Source organism: Melanostigma gelatinosum (assembly GCF_949748355.1).
Source record: "Melanostigma gelatinosum genome assembly, chromosome: 12".
Taxonomy (NCBI): Eukaryota; Metazoa; Chordata; class Actinopteri; order Perciformes; family Zoarcidae; genus Melanostigma; species Melanostigma gelatinosum.
The window spans coordinates 25,557,727-25,574,853 of record NC_136645.1 but is presented as its reverse complement, the minus strand read 5'-3'; the positions used below and the strand labels follow the sequence as shown (position 1 = coordinate 25,574,853).

General features: G+C 41.9%; 3 protein-coding genes across 7 annotated transcripts in view; 1 reads left to right on the top strand and 2 right to left on the bottom strand.

The window, feature by feature from the left end:
• The window catches only part of piezo1 (piezo type mechanosensitive ion channel component 1 (Er blood group)), a 96,028-nt gene extending 93,687 nt beyond the window's left edge, over positions 1–2,341 (bottom strand). The window contains exon 1 of the mRNA XM_079279863.1: positions 1,980–2,341. Coding sequence (XP_079135989.1) covers positions 1,980–2,043 — 64 coding nt within the window. The 5' untranslated portion in view covers positions 2,044–2,341. The remainder of the gene's footprint in view (positions 1–1,979) is intronic.
• Positions 2,342–6,297: 3,956 nt separating this feature from the next.
• cdt1 (chromatin licensing and DNA replication factor 1) lies at positions 6,298–16,996 on the top strand. 3 transcript variants are annotated; one of them, XR_013772468.1, is made up of 12 exons: positions 6,298–6,848; positions 7,071–7,232; positions 7,686–7,963; positions 8,075–8,269; positions 9,131–9,273; positions 9,495–9,595; positions 10,442–10,630; positions 10,805–10,978; positions 11,113–11,314; positions 11,567–11,778; positions 15,306–15,415; positions 16,950–16,996. XR_013772468.1 is itself a non-coding variant. In XM_079280879.1 (10 exons), the coding sequence occupies exons 1-10, from the start codon at positions 6,390–6,392 to the stop codon at positions 11,728–11,730; spliced, it is 2,067 nt and encodes a 688-aa protein (XP_079137005.1). In that variant the 5' UTR covers positions 6,298–6,389; the 3' UTR covers positions 11,731–12,207. The 3 variants fall into 3 exon arrangements, 1 of the variants encoding a protein (XP_079137005.1); XR_013772469.1 differs by having other exon boundaries at positions 15,226–15,415; XM_079280879.1 differs by lacking the exons at positions 15,306–15,415; positions 16,950–16,996 and having other exon boundaries at positions 11,567–12,207.
• aprt (adenine phosphoribosyltransferase) overlaps positions 14,233–17,127 on the bottom strand; it is a 7,924-nt gene continuing 5,029 nt past the window's right edge. Inside the window, exons 4-6 of one of the 3 annotated variants that reach the window (XR_013772470.1) lie at positions 16,989–17,067; positions 14,777–14,999; positions 14,233–14,661 (exon numbers count right to left, since the gene is read on the bottom strand). Coding sequence is in view for 2 of the 3 variants with exons in the window: in XM_079280881.1 (XP_079137007.1) it covers positions 14,860–14,999; positions 16,989–17,067 (219 nt within the window). In the remaining variant the exon portion in view is untranslated. Of the gene's footprint in view, positions 15,000–15,230; positions 15,393–16,988; positions 17,068–17,127 lie in introns of those variants that run through there. The other 2 variants (XM_079280881.1, XM_079280882.1) reach the window with 2 other exon arrangements.

The window sequence follows — 17,127 nt, the reverse complement described above, 5'->3', positions numbered from 1 at the left end:
ACTTACTTTTCCAACGAATGTGTTGTGATTGTGGGAAAATTCAAAGCTATACCATAGCTCTTTTATTTATTTGCGAAGCAACACAACAAGATCAAGCTTTTGATGGTCAAGTAAGTGTACACACACACACACACACAAGGAATTTGACTCTTGTACTTTGTTGCTCCAAATGTACATGCCAAGAAATAGACACAGCTAAAAATAAACATTTGACTACTATGTACAGATATAATTATGGAGACTAATTTACACGCCAATTGGCTTGTTCAGCTAACCTCAACACATATTGCTAACAGCTTAGCTCTACTGGGCCTTTTTCCTGATGGTGTCTATGTTGGAAGCCAACTTTAGGTCTTGGGAGCTGGTGGATTCCAGAAACCAGAAAGCTTCCACAGTAGAGAGAATGGTGATGGGGGCAGTGTTGAGGGTCCTGAAGTCCACCACAGTTTTGAGTGTGTTCAGCTCCAGGTTGTTCTAAACCACAACTCTGTATGCAGATGCAGACTGTTGTGCCGTCTGCAAATTTTAGGAATTTAACAGACAGGTCTCCTGACGTGCAGTCATTGGTTTAGAGGGAGAAGAGCAGTTGGGAGAGCACACATCCCTGGGGGTCCCCAGTGCTGATGGTCCTATTTATTTTGAAAGAGCAACTGTCAGTAGCGACACACTCGACCGGCCAATGTTGTGACTGCATCACTCAGTCAGGGACAGACTTTTGTGTTTATAGGGCTGGTCCCACTTTACTGCCGAAACTAAAACTAAAGGCAACACAAGTCACACTGCAGTGCATTATGGGACTACTTTATTAAACTTTTTTGCTTATTTACTTTATTGCATTACTTTACTAGCTGCAGACTGTGTGTGTGTGTGTGTGTGTGTGTGTGTGTGTGTGTGTGTGTGTGTGTGTGTGTGTGTGTGTGTGTGTGTGTGTGTGTGTGTGTGTGTGTGTGTGTGTGTGTGTGTGTGTGTGTGTGTGTGTGTGTGTGTGTGTGTGAATAACTTCATTGGCATCTTTCACTTCCTTTGACTCAGTTGTCAAATGTGAACAGAAATACTGCAAATTCTAGCTTGTGACATCCTGTCAGAAGACACACACGCTCCCTCTTTACTTTTTCTTTCTCTCTGTCTCTCTCTCTATCACCCAAACACACATAATATGGAACCTCTTAAAACAAAAACAAATTTTTCATGAACTGGTGTAGAGATAAGAGATAAACCCAACGCCAAAAGAGCTTAAAATGATGGTTAAGCTGCCTGTGTGTAGGATCTGTTTTCATCAATCAAAAGTAAAGGAGCAGGTTAAAATTGTTGATCGGCAAATAAACAACAGAAGAAGACCTGCCCCTGCTGTGACTCTGATTGGTTCCCGTTGGTGTTACCGCATGATGCCCGAGGGCCGAGCACCAAAGCAGCAGAGAAATAGGCCAACAAGTTTAAGTTTCTTTTAAATAATTTTTGTATGATATTTCATTGTACAATTCACTTCTGAGAATTGTTGGTGCTGATAACACGCAACTTGGTAGAAAACAACTCGTGATGTGATATGATTTGGCTAAAATTCCAACCCCAAAGTGATCACTTAGAATCTGAATTAAATTCATCTTTTCTCTAACAGTGTCACTATCCCATTTCACAACAATGTTACACCATAGGAGTCCAGTCCCCAGCTACACCTCTTCCTAGCAGATTGGGGGTTTATTCAACTTAATGAATAGGTCTCTAACTACCTCATCATCATCATGATCGTTATCCGTCACGTTGTCGCGACGACTGGTAGCCTCCAGTAATCAGACACCAAAGAAATTCTGTAAAATGTAAAAGTTGTAGCGAAGTTTCTACAATTCTCTCCCGCTGCTTCACGTGTGTTGGATTACATTACGCGTTTCAGCCTCACGTCAACGTAAATGGCATTTGATAGTTTGACACATGTTCATTATTGTTACAGTTTCAATTATTTAAGCAAAATGCAAGTTAGTTACCTGTTAACAGCACGGTGGGCATCAAAAAGCAGTAGAGCACCCAGACAATCACCTGTAGATCCATGTCAGTAGCCTGCAGATCAATACTCGGTCCGCGATAATCAACAACGATATAGACTATCAATAACTAGCCTTCCATAGATCAGGGCAGAAACTCGCGAACATATATGGCTCCATTTCCATTATTCTGATACTCGCTCATTATCTTCCATCAAAAAAACAAGAACAACTTTAGCAGAAAGTCTTCAAACAAACTTTCCAATCAGTCGATTGTATTTGTCTTCTTGTGTGTTTAAAGCTGTCCGCTGAGTGTGCAGCTCCAGATCGACTCCTTTCAGTGAAGTTCTCGGTGAGGAAGAAAGGTTTTGTTGCATGTGTTCCTTCGGAGAGGCCCAGTCTGAAGTAACAGTGTTGTAGGTGGAAAATGTGATTCACAGGCAAGTCCGTCTGAAGGGCGTTCATAGAGGAGCTATTCTCCACAGAGCTGCTGCTGCGCTTCTGTTGGTCACCTCCCTGCTGCACTATGTTCCTCTTACTTCCAGTTCAGCCAACACTGCACAGCTTGTGACTCTGCTGCTCTGCTTTGCATCGTCTGTTTGATTACAAAGTTTTGCTATTGCGTGTCTGCTCAGCAAAAAAAAGAGCGTCGAAAAATAATGATATGTGCGATTGGTAGTTGGGGTTGGCATGGGTTTCAAAATGTTTTGCTTGTTTATAGATTAGCATTTCTGAAATGACAGCGTCAGTCAATACAAGTCGCTTGTGCTAGAAATAGGTCTTCCTTAAAAGTTTGGTGTCGGATATATGACTTATCCGACACCAAAATAAATGACATTGTGTGTATAAGTGGCGCCTCCCAGCGTCCAAATAAACACTCTACAAGGTTGTGTGTGGAAAAATAGGGAAGAACATGGACAAGGGGGGCCACGGGCATGGGGGGTTCGGTGGCCCACATTGATAGATAGTACTGCCAACTTTTTAATTTTAGAGTGAGATTCGGTATTGATGAAGTCTGTGACATTACCCACAGCCGAGGTCATCACTCCTCAACCCCCAGGAATGTTTCAAAAGTGCATCAGTCAAAATCCCCATTTTAAAGAATTTATAGATAATAAACTCGGTCAATAATCCTGGTCACTGATGAATAAGTATGCTTGATCAGCATATTTGCCAGCCTCCAGACATCATAGCCCTAAATGAGCGTAAAGTTCCTTTTTTTTAGTGAAATGTGTCTGTATGCTAAGTTGCTGAATACTTTTGGTGGTTTATGGTGCTTTTTGATTAAATAGATTCCTGACAGTGCTGTTGGCTGCATGACCAGGAACTTAATTGTTAATTGTTGTGACAGAACAATTACTTTATTCTAAATAATAATATTAATATATTTTTTCAACCAGCTGTTATGACATTAATGCCAACTAGGCATACCAAAGCTCTGTCTGTCATGCCAGTAAGTAATACTATACTGGTGACTATATTTACAGCTGAGTGAAGGCAGCAGGTATCTACTCTGTATACTCAATGGTGGTGCGCAATGTAAAGCCACAATGATGCATGGCAGATTTGCTGGTTACATTTTGTGCAACCCGAGTCAGACTGTTGTAAAATAACCACATCAAACCTGTTTTTTGATAAATTATTCTACACTGCTTTTGGAGTTACTTTAAACCTTCTGTATATTTAGCTTACTGGACAGATTAGTCATGTCCAATATAAATGTTCTTCTATACACTTTGTATCTCCATTATGCACTATAGCCCTAACAACACTAACATTCATCAGCAAATGTCCTCCCTTGGGTAGTCTCAATCAAAAAATACAGTGACACTATTTGACCAAGACTCTTAAACAATTGTATACATTTCCTCTTTACACTTTTACTATTTGAATGTACTTTGTGGTCTTGTCATCCATGATGAGCTGTGGCCCCTAAAATGTCATCAGGTTACTCGAGGAGTACGGAGGCTATAAAATTCAATTAAATTTAGTTTTGTCCAGCCCAAAATCACAAAACACAAATTTGCCTCAGAGGGCTTTACAATCTGTACAAATGCGACATCCTCAGTCCCAGGACCCTCACAGCGGAACAGGAAGAACTCCCCCCCCCCAAAAAAACTTTTAACAAGGAGAAAAGAGAAAATCAATACTTGAATCTTAACAACAGTTACACAGCTCAGCAAAAAAGAATGTAATTCACTGAAAACTTCTCACTCCACATATAACTCGCTGAAGACATTCTGATCCCAGCAAATCTGTGATCTGAGAATTACATGTTGTAAAACATCATAAAGTGGGAATCAGCCTGGACTTGTCTATGAGTCAGCAGAAGCTGAGGTTGTCGTGTGAGAAAATGGAGGAGAGCAGACGTGTCACGTTAAATGCAGCCCAGTGGCCCTGTGGGCCGCTGCATTGGTGGGGCGGTGGATCGTCAAAAGTTCCCAACTCCCCAACTTCCCTAAATACTTTTCAGCATCACAATCCCCGAAAAATATCTCGCTTCACAATCAGAATTTGATCATTTCGGCGGGATAACATTTGTAAAGTCTAAATGGGCCGCATGATTAAATTATTTTATCCCCATTCAAGTTAGCATAGGCCTAAACCAGCCAACAAAAAGATTTGTTTATACTGTAAATATGTAATCAGGCCTCACTGACCCGACCCTATTAGCAGGCAACTGATTATAATTAACTTAGCTTTTATTCTAAGCAGGCTTTTAGGTTTTTAGAATATGAAAGAAAGTACTTGTAACTCTGTCTCGGCTGAGGTCCGCTTTGGTGTCCGAGGACTGGTGGGATCGTTCGCGGTGGTACCGATAGAACAAACGCCCTCGTTTAGCTCCATGGACAGCCATCCCAGAATCACAAGCCATGTTTTCACCTCCTGTGAACTAGCCTGACTGCTAGTTTGACAAATTAGTCACTTCTATTTCGGCTTACATAACAACAATTCTTATAGTATGTTTTGTATTAATGGATCTCAGGACAGAATCCAAAAAAATACATCTGATAGAAAAGTTACATTTTTGAGTATCACTACGGATGATAAAAACAGGATCAATAAGACGATCAGAAAGGCTGACTCAGTAATTGGCCTTAACCCAGACTCACTAGAAGTCACTGTTGGAAAGCGAACAAGGGCCAAGTTAAAAACAATTGTCTTGTTTGAAGGCCGTCCACTACACAGTGTCTTCAATGGACTTCGAAGCTCATTTAGTGAGAGACTCAGGATGCCTCAGTGTTCTACTGAACAACTAAGAAGCTCTTTCGTTCCAGCAGCAGTTCGATTTTTTAATGAACACCTTTAGAGGTTTTTATCTTTCTGATGTCAGTCGTGTTTTATAACCCTAACCTTTGCGAGGTATTTATGAGTATTTTAAAGTATTTTAATTGCCTCTACATGGCTATGCTTGGCAAAAACTGGTTGAGAGTACGTCACCAGCTCTGACCGTTGCAGCTGTAGTCATGTGGATGTGTTTACTTCATGTGTCCACAAAGAAAAAAGGACTCTAATTGACTGTTCATTGGTATTGTTTTCCATTGTGCCAACAAGTATATTACGTGCCACCACCCCATAATGCATTGTTAACATGTCGTGGTCATTTCATGGATTTCTGTGAGACCAGGTCGACTAAGTCTCTGCACTCTGCTGCTCTGAATGTTGTTAAATATGAAAGTGTTGTAGCCAAAGAAAACATGATGTGTGATACCTCCATACTGTAATCTAATTTGTTCTGTGTGCCAGGTTGGGATGTAAATAAAAGATGAAAGCTGTTCATGTTACATGTATTAACAAGTCTAAATGAGATTCAAGGACACAGAGCAGATGTAAGCAGGAGGAAGGTGCCTGTGTCTTCTAAATGTAGAAGACATTTATTTGCAAACCATTAACATTTTAGAAGTTGGTAGAATATGAAGATTTCTTATTGCTTTACAAACTGTCTTTCAATTGTGTTAAACAACATTCTATATGACAGTTTAATAAACGATTAAATGTGTCTGATTTTGTAATACACGTATTTATTTGGGCTTTGTTATACACGGATATTACGAAAATTACGAGTCAGTGTCGCCACACAAACACTGGTTTTAGAAAAAAGTATCAAAGAATGAATACGAAAATAATCAAATCAACAGCAGAGCTGTTTACTAGTATTTGTGTGATTCAACAGTGTCTTTGATAACTGCTGAGCTCATCAACATGGCCTAGCCCTCTTTTGTTATCCTATGACGTGACCCAGAGAGGCGTGGCTTAGGTAATTTCGCGCGAATTTCCTTTCTTCTTCCTGTGTAGCGTGAATATTTCCGGAAATCGATAGTCGATGGACAGTATTTATACCGTTACCGACTTCAGAAAGTTGTAGATTTGTTTCACATTGCGGTCCCTGTGTCCACCTCAATCCGCAGGAAGATGTCTCAGGCTCGAGTTACTGATTTCTTTTCCCAGAGAAAGAAAAGTGTCGCCGGTCCGGTCAAACCAACCAAGCAGCGCAGGAGCGCTGTTGTCGGCCGTGGCTCATCTGAGACCAGTACGAGGTCAATATCCGCCAAAAACAAAGGTGGTTTCCTTTGCTCGTCCTCCGTCCATGAAGAATTTGTCAGAGTTATTGACGAGGCAGTGGAGCTAAACGAGGGAGTTTGTTCTATCGGTACCACCGCGAACGATCCCACCAGTCCTCGGACACCAAAGCGGACCTCAGCCGAGACAGAGTTCGACCTCGGAGCCGCCGTATTTTCAGCCACCGCCGACCATAGCACGGCCAAAAAGAGACGGCAAGAGGAGGTCGTTACAGACGCTAAAGTTCATGTTCCGGAGAAAGCAAGGACGAAGGCCAGGAAGAAACTGGTCCTACCTCAAAACACACCGCAGGTTACGTAACGTTTATTCTTTTCTGGTGGAATCCAGCTCATGGATGCTCCATATTTGAGTAAATCTGTAAAGTTATATATGTACAGGCTCGTTTTCATCCTTTGGTTAAAAATAAGGTGGCAACCATAAACCGCTGTCTGCGTGCTTTTTGGTTGCGAGCTTGCGAAAAACACGGAATTGTTGATATAGAGTGACACTGAACACGCTGTTGTGTATGTCCAGGCTGCAGCCAAGTCCTTGTCCAGTGAGGTGACCCAGCGGCACTCGGCTCCGGCAGCCCCTGTTTCTGGACAGAATGCTGAGAACCATCATCACTTTGAAACCAACAGCTCTCCACAGAGGGATCAAGTCAACAGCAAGATCACTAAAGGACAGGAAAGCAAGGTAACGCATGCCTCACCAGTGTGCAGTCACACCACTGTAGGGCTGTCGGCTGCCTTGCTTTGGAGTGACAAAGTCAGACAGAGCTAAGCAGTTTGTTGTTGCCACCAGAATGCCGCAAACATTTGTGGTAAAATTGAATTATTAAGCATTGCTTGGTGAACTCAACTCTGTGTGGAGAATGTAGAAACCTACTCAATTACAGTTGTATTTATCAGGCCTCCACTCATGCTACCATGCATGTGGACACATACGTGCGTGTTGGCTAACTGCAGCAAAACTGTGTGGTAGACTGATATTGCTGTTCATATCAAACGATGATTATGGTGTTGTTCTTTATTTTTCATATTGTTAACAAATCCTATGGACAAATTTTGGACATGGATGCGTTGACAACTATGTAATGTATCGTTAAAGTCCCAAATTCATCAGCATGGAAATTCCCCTTTCTGCCAGGCTCTGTGTAAAGAGGGCATTGCAACCCTCAAGTCTCGCCTTCAGAGGATCAAGAAGCATGCGGAGGAACTATCCAGCGCTTCAGCATCCACCTCTTCCTCGTCTCCAGTCGGTTCAGCTCCTCATAAAACAACCCCACTTGTTCCCAAAACCGCCTCTGATGCTAAGGCCCTCAAGTTCACTGTAGCGCAAGTCAAAGACCTTGCAGCGAAAGCTCAGCTGAGGAAGGAGGAGAGAGAGGCCAAGAGCAAGCTGAGTGAGACACAAACCCAGGACAGGTGAGCATGTAAAAATACACTTATAGCCGAAAACCAATATGCACTGTGCAGGTGGGACACTACATTACCAAAGCCCAAATCAGAAGCTAATGTGTTTTTTCTTGTTCATAGCACTGAGCAGCCAGCATACCAGCAGTACCACACTCTAGCCCAGGCTGGCCCTCCGGGCCTGTCCCTGCCTTTCCAGTACAAGGTGCTGGCAGAGATGTTCAGGAGTATGGACACGGTGGTCGCCATGCTACACAACCGCTGTGAGACCACCACCTTCGCCAAGATCAAACGGGGAGTTCAGGACATGATGCACAAGTAAGTGGAATCACGGAGGGATGGCCTGGTTGTACTTTCCGGATATAAATGAGGATGAGTGATTCTTTCAAGTTTCAGGTTAGGGATGTAACCCATTTAGGGATGTAACCAAAACCGTATTCACACAGTATTAGTAATACCATGGGGCCCCATGTAAGTTAGAAATGAACCGCCATGTTTCGTGCAAGGCATTCGAACGGGATAAGTGAAGTCTATTTTACTTGAATTTACTGCCATTATTCCCCAGGGTATGATGTCGAAGCTCTGCACAACATTGGATTACATTTAAAATACAGCACAGCTAGAAACAAAAAAAAATCACACAATCCACCAGCAAGTTAGTGTGTCTTTACTTCACAGGTCTGTTCTCTGCTCGGTTTGTGCGAGTGTGGAGAGGCACCGCTGCACGGGGTGAAACACACCAGCAGAGGATATAAGCGATTGTGTGAAATTTTAGCAGCTGCGCATAAATATAGGGTAAACACGGGCCATATGTTTCCTTTTCTTCTAAGGCAACAGCCCAATAACCTCAAAGCACTGAAATTTGGCACGGGTTTCCTCAAAGCTCATACCACCACAAAAAACTTCTACACACGGATCTTCCAGAAGTTTTGGGATTTAAAAACCTCAAATCGTTTTATAACAGTTATGTACATGAAATTTGACCTTTACATTGAACTCTCCCGAAGCATTTCGGAGCAGTTGGCTGCTGCAAAGCGCCCAGGGGGGAAACATAAGGTTCAGGACCTTACTCAAGGACACTTCACAACCTTGACAGATGGAGCTGAGGGACACACCAACAGGACTGGCTGTCAGACAGCAGAAGCTAATGTTTGACTCTTTTCTTTGTCCTCCTTGCAGGCGGTTTGAGGAGGGCCATGTTGGTCAGATAAAGATGGTGTTTCCTGAGGCCTACACATTTCGACAGGAGAAGAATGTCCCGACCTTCAACGGCAACATTAAAAAGGGCCGCTACCAGCTCACCGTGGATCCCGTCCTCTCTGGTTAGTTTATTAAATCACCACTTCTGCTCAAAATATTAGAAGGTGGCTTATTTTAATATCCATTACAACTCTGTTCACTCCACCATTTAAACGCATCGTTAAATGGGATATATATAAACTGTGGGTGTAATGGCAAGTGTCTTTATAGATGCTCATGCTGATGTGTCCTTTACCTTTTTTATGTGTTCATTTATTAACCGCAGTGTTTTTGTCCTCCTCAGACCAGAATGGGGCTCGGCCTGTCCTGTCAGCCTCTCACCTCTTGGAGAGAAGACTCATCTTCCACATGAATCTAGTCTCAATTGTCAAACATCACCACAAGGTCAGCAGCTGCTGCATTATTGTTTCCTGTTAGTTTCATATTGTGAGAGTCACAACTAGGCATAGGCAGCAAATGGGGAGGCGTTTCGATCATGGCACAGTCCCAAGTTTGAAAGTAAACGCTGGTCTGGGATGGTTGTCTCCACTGACACATGGAGAATACATTTTGGTGTCTAATTTCTGCTAACGAGTTAGTATATTACCTCTCTGGATTTATTATTTTTTCCAACACAACCTTGCAGACAGTTTTGGAAAAGTAATGGATATTTGCTTCAGAAATACCTATATAATTAAGTACACATGGTTTTCTGTGTTGGATAACATCATTGTCACCTGAGATGCGGCTACATTTGGGCAATACCAGGTCTTCACTTAGAAAAGTAACTCATAAGACATGGTGATTATGATCCACCACCATTCCCACCGTTCCCGTTTCCCAGCACCATGGCATTTTGAAAACAAACAAAAATCTCACCAATGTTATTTTTGATTAATTTACTTTTTTAAATATTGTTATTTTTAAGTTGGTTCTTCTGGCAAATATTTGTACACCGGTTAATGGTTTCCTGACAACAAAATTGTAACTGGCTAAATTGCCTGTAACTTTGGAAAACCACTATCTACAGTGGCTGTTGAGCAAAAAGCCGAGCCTACAAGTCATGTGAAGATACAATCCAGGGTTTTCTGGTCATATTCCCCAATACTCATAGTTTGTCTTTAATTTTAGTTAACATATGCTGTGGTACATTGTGACATAGATTTTAATTTTTTTAAATGATGTCTACACAGATCTTTCAGAGAGTGTATGTTCATAAATATTTCATCAAAGTTGTGTCTCTGTCTGCAGATCTTCCTGTCCTTGTTAGTTCCTCCAGTGTCTGTTCCAGAAGACAAACTCACCCGCTGGCATCCTCGCTTTAATGTGGACACTGTGCCAGCCGTCTTAACTAGCTCGCTGCCTCAGCCTCCTGACACTGACAAACTGGCAACAGCTCAGGAGGTGCTTGATAAGGCTCGCTCACTCATCACACCCAAGGTACTGTGTTCATTTTAAAGTGGTCAATGTTCTGGCATTAAGAACAATGCATTATCAATGGGTAATGTTTAAATGTCAGGCATGATTTTATAATGCCGACTGGAATGTTCAATATATTAATTCATCATCTGTCTATCTAAATCAAATGGAATTATTCTTTTGTCCTGCATTTAGATGGAGAAGGCTCTGATTTCTCTGGCTCAGAAGACAGAAGATAAAGCTGCAGAGAGAAAAGAGCCTGCGTCTCCACAGAACCCAACAGTCCCCCAAGTGTCTACTCCATCAACTGCCCCTGCAGCTCAGGTCCCAACTGCCCTGAAAGGAGTTTCCCAGTCACTGCTGGACAGAGTAGGTGGACCGGGAGGAGGGTGGGGTATATTAGTGCTGGGGCAGTTTGAACTTGACTTGATGTGTTGAATTGGCCTTTGCCCACCCAGAAAACTGTTGAGAATAATCCATGTGTTGTTTTGTTGGTGTTTCAGATTCGTGCAAAAGAGGCCCAGAAGCTCCAGGCAGCCATGACACGAAACCCCACACAAGAGGACCGCCTGCTGATGATGTCACGGCTTCCTGAGCTGGCCAGGATTCTCCGCAACATTTTTGTTGCAGAGAAGAAACCATCTTTAATTATGGAAGTGGCCTGTAACCGGACGGTGGCCAGCTACAGATCTGCTCTCAGTGCAGGTTGGTTCAAACAATAAGAAATATCAGCAGAGCTGGATGGGAGTAGCTGAGAACTAACTTACATTATATTTTTTTGTATTCTTATTTTAAACTGCTAGATGACTAGTAGAAAATGCTGAGGCAAATGGCATTTAACTCTAGCTTTATTTTTTATTATTATTTTTTAGTCAAACTAGTTGCTGTCTTCTAAATTTTCTTTTTTTGGGAAAAGAACTGCAATGTGATTGGGTCTTCTGCCTCTCCAACAAACAGGTGAAATGGAGAAACACATCCGTCTTCTGGCAGAAGTGGCTACTGATTGGCTGACTATTCATCCATTAAGGAAGGACTTCTTCCTGAAGTTGAACAAGAACATGGAGCTCAACATCGTTCTGGACAAACTGAGCGGCAGACTCCGAGAGGAGGAGAGAATCTGAGATGCAAATGACAGAATGATGACTTCGTGAATTTCTCCCGCCCTTGATGTGAGTGCTGCCAGCAGACTGAAGGCTAGTTGCTTTAAAGTGCAATATTTTAAAATGAATTTCACTTGTTTGTGGACAGTAGGCATGAATGTCTGACATTTTAAAGACAGCGGGTTTTGTTGTGGTCAAGGCCTTACAGAAATGGTCAGAGATTGATCTAGGCACAGCTCCAGAGACGTCGGTATGTCCCAAAGGTACGACCAGACCTAGTCCTGGTATTTATTCCACCAACCCCCTGTGTTGTAAAGAGGTTGTTTTAACCACATTTCTGTTAGTGATTGTTTTGTTTTTCCTTCCATGAAAGTGTAACGTCAATGTAGCCTTCCAGTCTTTTTAGGGATACATTTTCTACAATGTAGAACTGATGAATGTTTACATTTTTTGAGGTCACTAATAATGTTTCAGAAATACAAGCATCTGTCCAAGTTCTGCCGCCTCCACTTGTTATTAAATATTACAGTAAAATTAAAGATTGCATTAAATATCTGACAGCTGGTGATGAACTCATCCTGTCAAGATTACAGGAGAAAAGGAGTCATGGGTGTAGTGAGTGAGGGAAAAAACTTGTAGCATCTTTTCATACAGAAATTGCTGCCTTGTTTTCCCAGATTGAGGTTTCTGCCCACGCAACACAGGAGATGGTGGGATTTCAATTGTAGTGTTGCATAGGGGTGGGGGAAAAAAACGATAGTATCGCGATATTTTATCGATACACCAAGTATCGATCTTCTATTCTATAAACTATTAAAACAAATCTATATATATTTTTTTGAAAAATCGAATCAATTGCTTTTTCAGTCCACTAGATGGTGCTGAGTTATTTTCTGGTGGGGTCAGCGTGATTGGTAGGAAGTTGGTCAAAACAAAGACATCTGGCCTCACAACGGGGTTAAATCTGCCAACTCATCCGCCAGGTTCATGGGGGGAGTTCATATACTGAGTCCACACGTTTGCATTTGGTTAAGTTGGACTGAAAACATTATCTTATTAGATAAAACATGTTGACAGTTTTCCTTTGGGGAGATAATTTGAAGTTTAAAAGTAATAATTCGCAATACTCAGAATATCGTGATATCGTATCGCGGGACCTCTGGTGATTCCCACCCCTAGTGTTGCAGTGGTTAAGAAAATATTTAAAATAAAGGTTGGTCTCAATGCCATATTGATGAAACCATTCCCATTGTCATGGCAAATGAAACACAAAAATATAATCTGAAAATAATTGGATTAGAAAATGATCTGGGCAAGCAAAGACTTTTGCTCTAGTGCCATGCGGTTGGCATTTTATAGTTTAGAAAAACATATTTAATGCATTTCCATGACATTTGGTAAATTCAAGACCTTCAGAGCCACTAACATGGCTGTGTACTCGTTTTGTCTTGCTTATACATCATAGGTACATACATTACATTCTAATGGAGGCAATACTCCTTTGGAATCTTGCTTGAAAATATCAGCGGTCGATCAGTTGCTTTGTCTCCATGATACAGTCTCGGCACAGGACATTGTGAAAGAAAATGGCTTTCTTGATATAAGGCTTCTTTAGTTGGGTACCTGACACCATCCTCGGTTTCTGTCTGTGGAGAGTCCTATGGTGATATTTATTCTTTCTTGTGTTCCATCTGATTTGTCAACTATGTTTGAGCGGTCTTTCTTCACCCATTAATTCGCAGATGGCACAGCCTTCCGGTGGAATTTGGGGTTAAAGTGTCTTGCAGGGACACATTGACATGGGCTGGAGGAGACAGTGATCCAACCACCGTTTTTCTTTTTTTCGCGATTGGAAGACAACTTCCTCTACCTGAGCCACAGCTGTTTCTAAACTTTAAAAAAAGCTTCTTGAGTTTCTCTTTTAAAGTTTGGATTTCACTTGAATGCCTTTTTAGTTTTTCTCAAGTACTCACTCTTGCTCACAGTTGTTTCTTTAACTGTGGTCTCTACTTGTTACACTGTGTTCTGTATTGCCCTGCATTTTCTCGATCTTTTCTGAACTTCCTTCTCCGAGACCTTTGCTCTCTTGGTTTCAATGAATGCATCTCGTTTAGAATTGAGTTTTAACATTATGATTGAAGCTTGGAACTTGTCCACCTGTGTTGTTGTTTTTCCTCTTTTTCCACAGTCCATACTCTATTGTCACTCTCATGGGAACACTTCGGAAAAGTGCGCTATTTCTGCCTGGGGCACTATCGTCTCAATTTTTAAAATTTATTTAAATTTTTTATTTAGGGTCTATGCTAGTCTTATTTACAACTTCACATTTAGCTTCTCTAACATGTGCACGGTGGTAAGAACAAATTGGCCCTCTTCACATGTCATTAATCAGACGGTCATTTTGCATGTGCACATTTTGTGCACAAAGTAGGAAAATTTCTATACACATTCCTGTGAATGAGGCCCAATGCGAAGACTTTAAGATCATTGGAATCCTCCAAATGACAAACAAATACGATGAAATAAAGCTTAGTGACAAAAATAATGTATTTATATATTTACGGTTATGGTTCGATTCAAGTTAGCCGTCGCATGGATTGTGACATTAAGAAACTCATACACTACACGAGTGTAAGCCATTTCATATACAGACGGAGAAACATTTTTTGGATACATATAAAATACGATAAAAGAAAAAGTAAACCCATTGTCTGCAACAGATATTATTTTACTATGCCTTTCTAACATATCAATCCAGCCATCTCTCCATAAATCCTCTATGCTTCCTCCTATTCAGGCATACAGGGATTCAAGGACTGATCCCAACATGCATTAAGGCAAAAGGAACAGAAATGTTTTTAGACATTTTAAGACTTCTTAAAGATCCATGGAATCCTAGCTGTCTCCATAAGCCAATGGCATCAGATAATTAACAGATTAATGAATAATACAAAAATAAAACAAACAAATTTTTATATGTATTTTAGTGCTAACTGAAATTGCAAATCAGTATGTGATTGAAATGACAAAAACTGTTAACTTGTGGGTGCGCTAAAGAGGTTTCTTTGGTGCTGGTTACACTTAGGAAGCACCTGACTGGAAACTAGTCAAATTTTGGTTTTACAGCCATTGTGGTGGCTGCAGTGGTCCTCAGTACTGCACCAGGGAGAATACAGTGTGTGATTTCAGTTTGTCAATGCCGTTTAGCTCTTTGAGCTCGATCACCACCAGGCAGCCCAGAATCTCGGCCCGCTGCTTCTTCATCAGCTCACATGCTGCATACAATGTCCCTGCAACACACACACACGTGCAGAGAGACTTAGATATAGACATCTGAATTTAACTTCAAAATACAAGATGGTGGGCCCGATGGGGCGAGTGGTTGGGGCAACAACTTAAAATGTTAATAAAATAAAAAAACATTCCTGAGTGACTTTTTTAAACTGACAACAATCAATAATGAAGAACAAAGACATCAGATAGTATCCGTCATACCTCCTGTCTGCTTTGTCTCAGCCAGCAGAGAAGTTTACAAGGGGAAAAAAAGCCAAGAGGGACAAGAGTGACGTGGTGCTAATTTGGGTCTCTCCATGCAGAATCCAAATTGAATGTCTCTTATCGACTGCCGTGAGGTAGGCCACCGCAGAGATGGCCGTGGTGGATGCGTTGGAAAAGACAGTTTGCTGTGTGGAGAGCAAAGCAACAGGTAGGTATGACTATAAATGCTGTGTTCCTCCTGTCCTTGCAAGGCAGCTCTTCTCAAGCCGTATATATGGCAACAGCTAGAGAAGGGCTATTTCCAAACATGTGGATGGTCAAGCACCACTCTGCAATCCTTTTGGCAGGGTCATTGTCCTCAAACCAGAGGAAACAAACTGTGATGCAGTAGAATATTTGCCCTATATCCCCCGCCACAGCAACAGTTTTCCTACAAAGTCAGTTTCCAGGACTCCCAGGAGTGTATTGTTGAAATCAGTGCCACTCAACAGGATGTCATCAGGTGAGATGCCATTATGCTTGGCACTGGAGTCGACCACTGCCCATATCTGGCACTGGCTTACGCGGCTGATAAACTCCTAAGATTGGCAAACACAAACACTCATGTTCTCCACTGAATAACGGGCTGACCCGTCTTGCTGATCCTCTGCATGATAGTAACATGTGGCGTAAACGTCATAAGACCCTTGACTGCTTGTTGGGTAGATTGCACATTTATTCCCGAAAAGGGTAGTGGCGCAACCCAACAGTTTGAGTCATCCATGAAGACTTCCCTGTCCATTATTTTCAGGAAGACTATCTTGGCAGGAATTAATGAATGCATGAATTAATGCATTAGGATTCTGATCATATTGGGCTCTTAGGTTGTTTAATTTCTGTGCCTTCATTTCTGATTTGAGAGGGTACATTTACTCCAAATATGTGTGCTTTATCTAGTAGTCGCACTTCACATTGCTGCTTTTAATAATCGCCACGGTGTCTGAACATATGAGACACAAACAAATTGCCCGTTTGTGAGAGCCTTTAACCATTCTTGGTTAAAGGCTCTGGTCTTGCTGTCCACATTTCTCTTTTTGAAACACGCCATGTGAAATAATCATAGGGGAATAACTTCTCTGATGCACATACTTCTCTGACTACTTGGTCTTTCGCCCAATCTCTCTCGTGTGTTTGTACTGTATATCACTCAAGCCTCAATGCTTTTTGGAATACATATTTGATTGGCCGAGTAGCATCAAGTTGTATGATTTACAACGCATGTAATTGGTCGGTGCGTTTCCTGGACTGGCTGAACGAGTGCCGCGAAGGCCTATTAGTCTGCCTATTAGTGACCCCTGCTCTAACCGCTTAAGATGTGTAGCGTTTGCTGATGTGTTTAGCTCGCCGCCCTGGGGTTGCAATGACTCCCTAGCACGTCTTCAAGTTGTACGACGCAGTGCCCTACTTAACACAAAGAGCTCAAAAAAAACTTAATTCTGTCTCCAACCTGCTGGATAAACTCTGGCGAGACAGATTTTGAGACGGGCAGTAAAACCACATGGGTACGTGACTACAAAGTGTCCCCAGTGGCGCTGCGGCAGAAAAGCAATGGTGTCCATGGCCACCAGAGTATTGTTTGCTGACAGCCAATGTAAATCCATAAGTTCAGCAGTAGCCTCTCATTGATGCAAGCAGAAGGAATTGTCAGTAAGGAGAAATATTTGAGATTTTACATGTTTGTTTTTGTAAAACTTCCTCCCTAGCCCGACAACCAGTGAATATGATGGCTATACAACTCTCACCTCCAGTAGCCAACAGGTCATCAATGAGAAGAATCTTCTGTCCTGGAGCCACGGAATCCTCCTGGATTTCTGCTTCTGCCTGGAGGAAGAGAAGTAAAATAGCATCAGCATTGTGCTGAGGGAATTTTTCTCAGAAGCA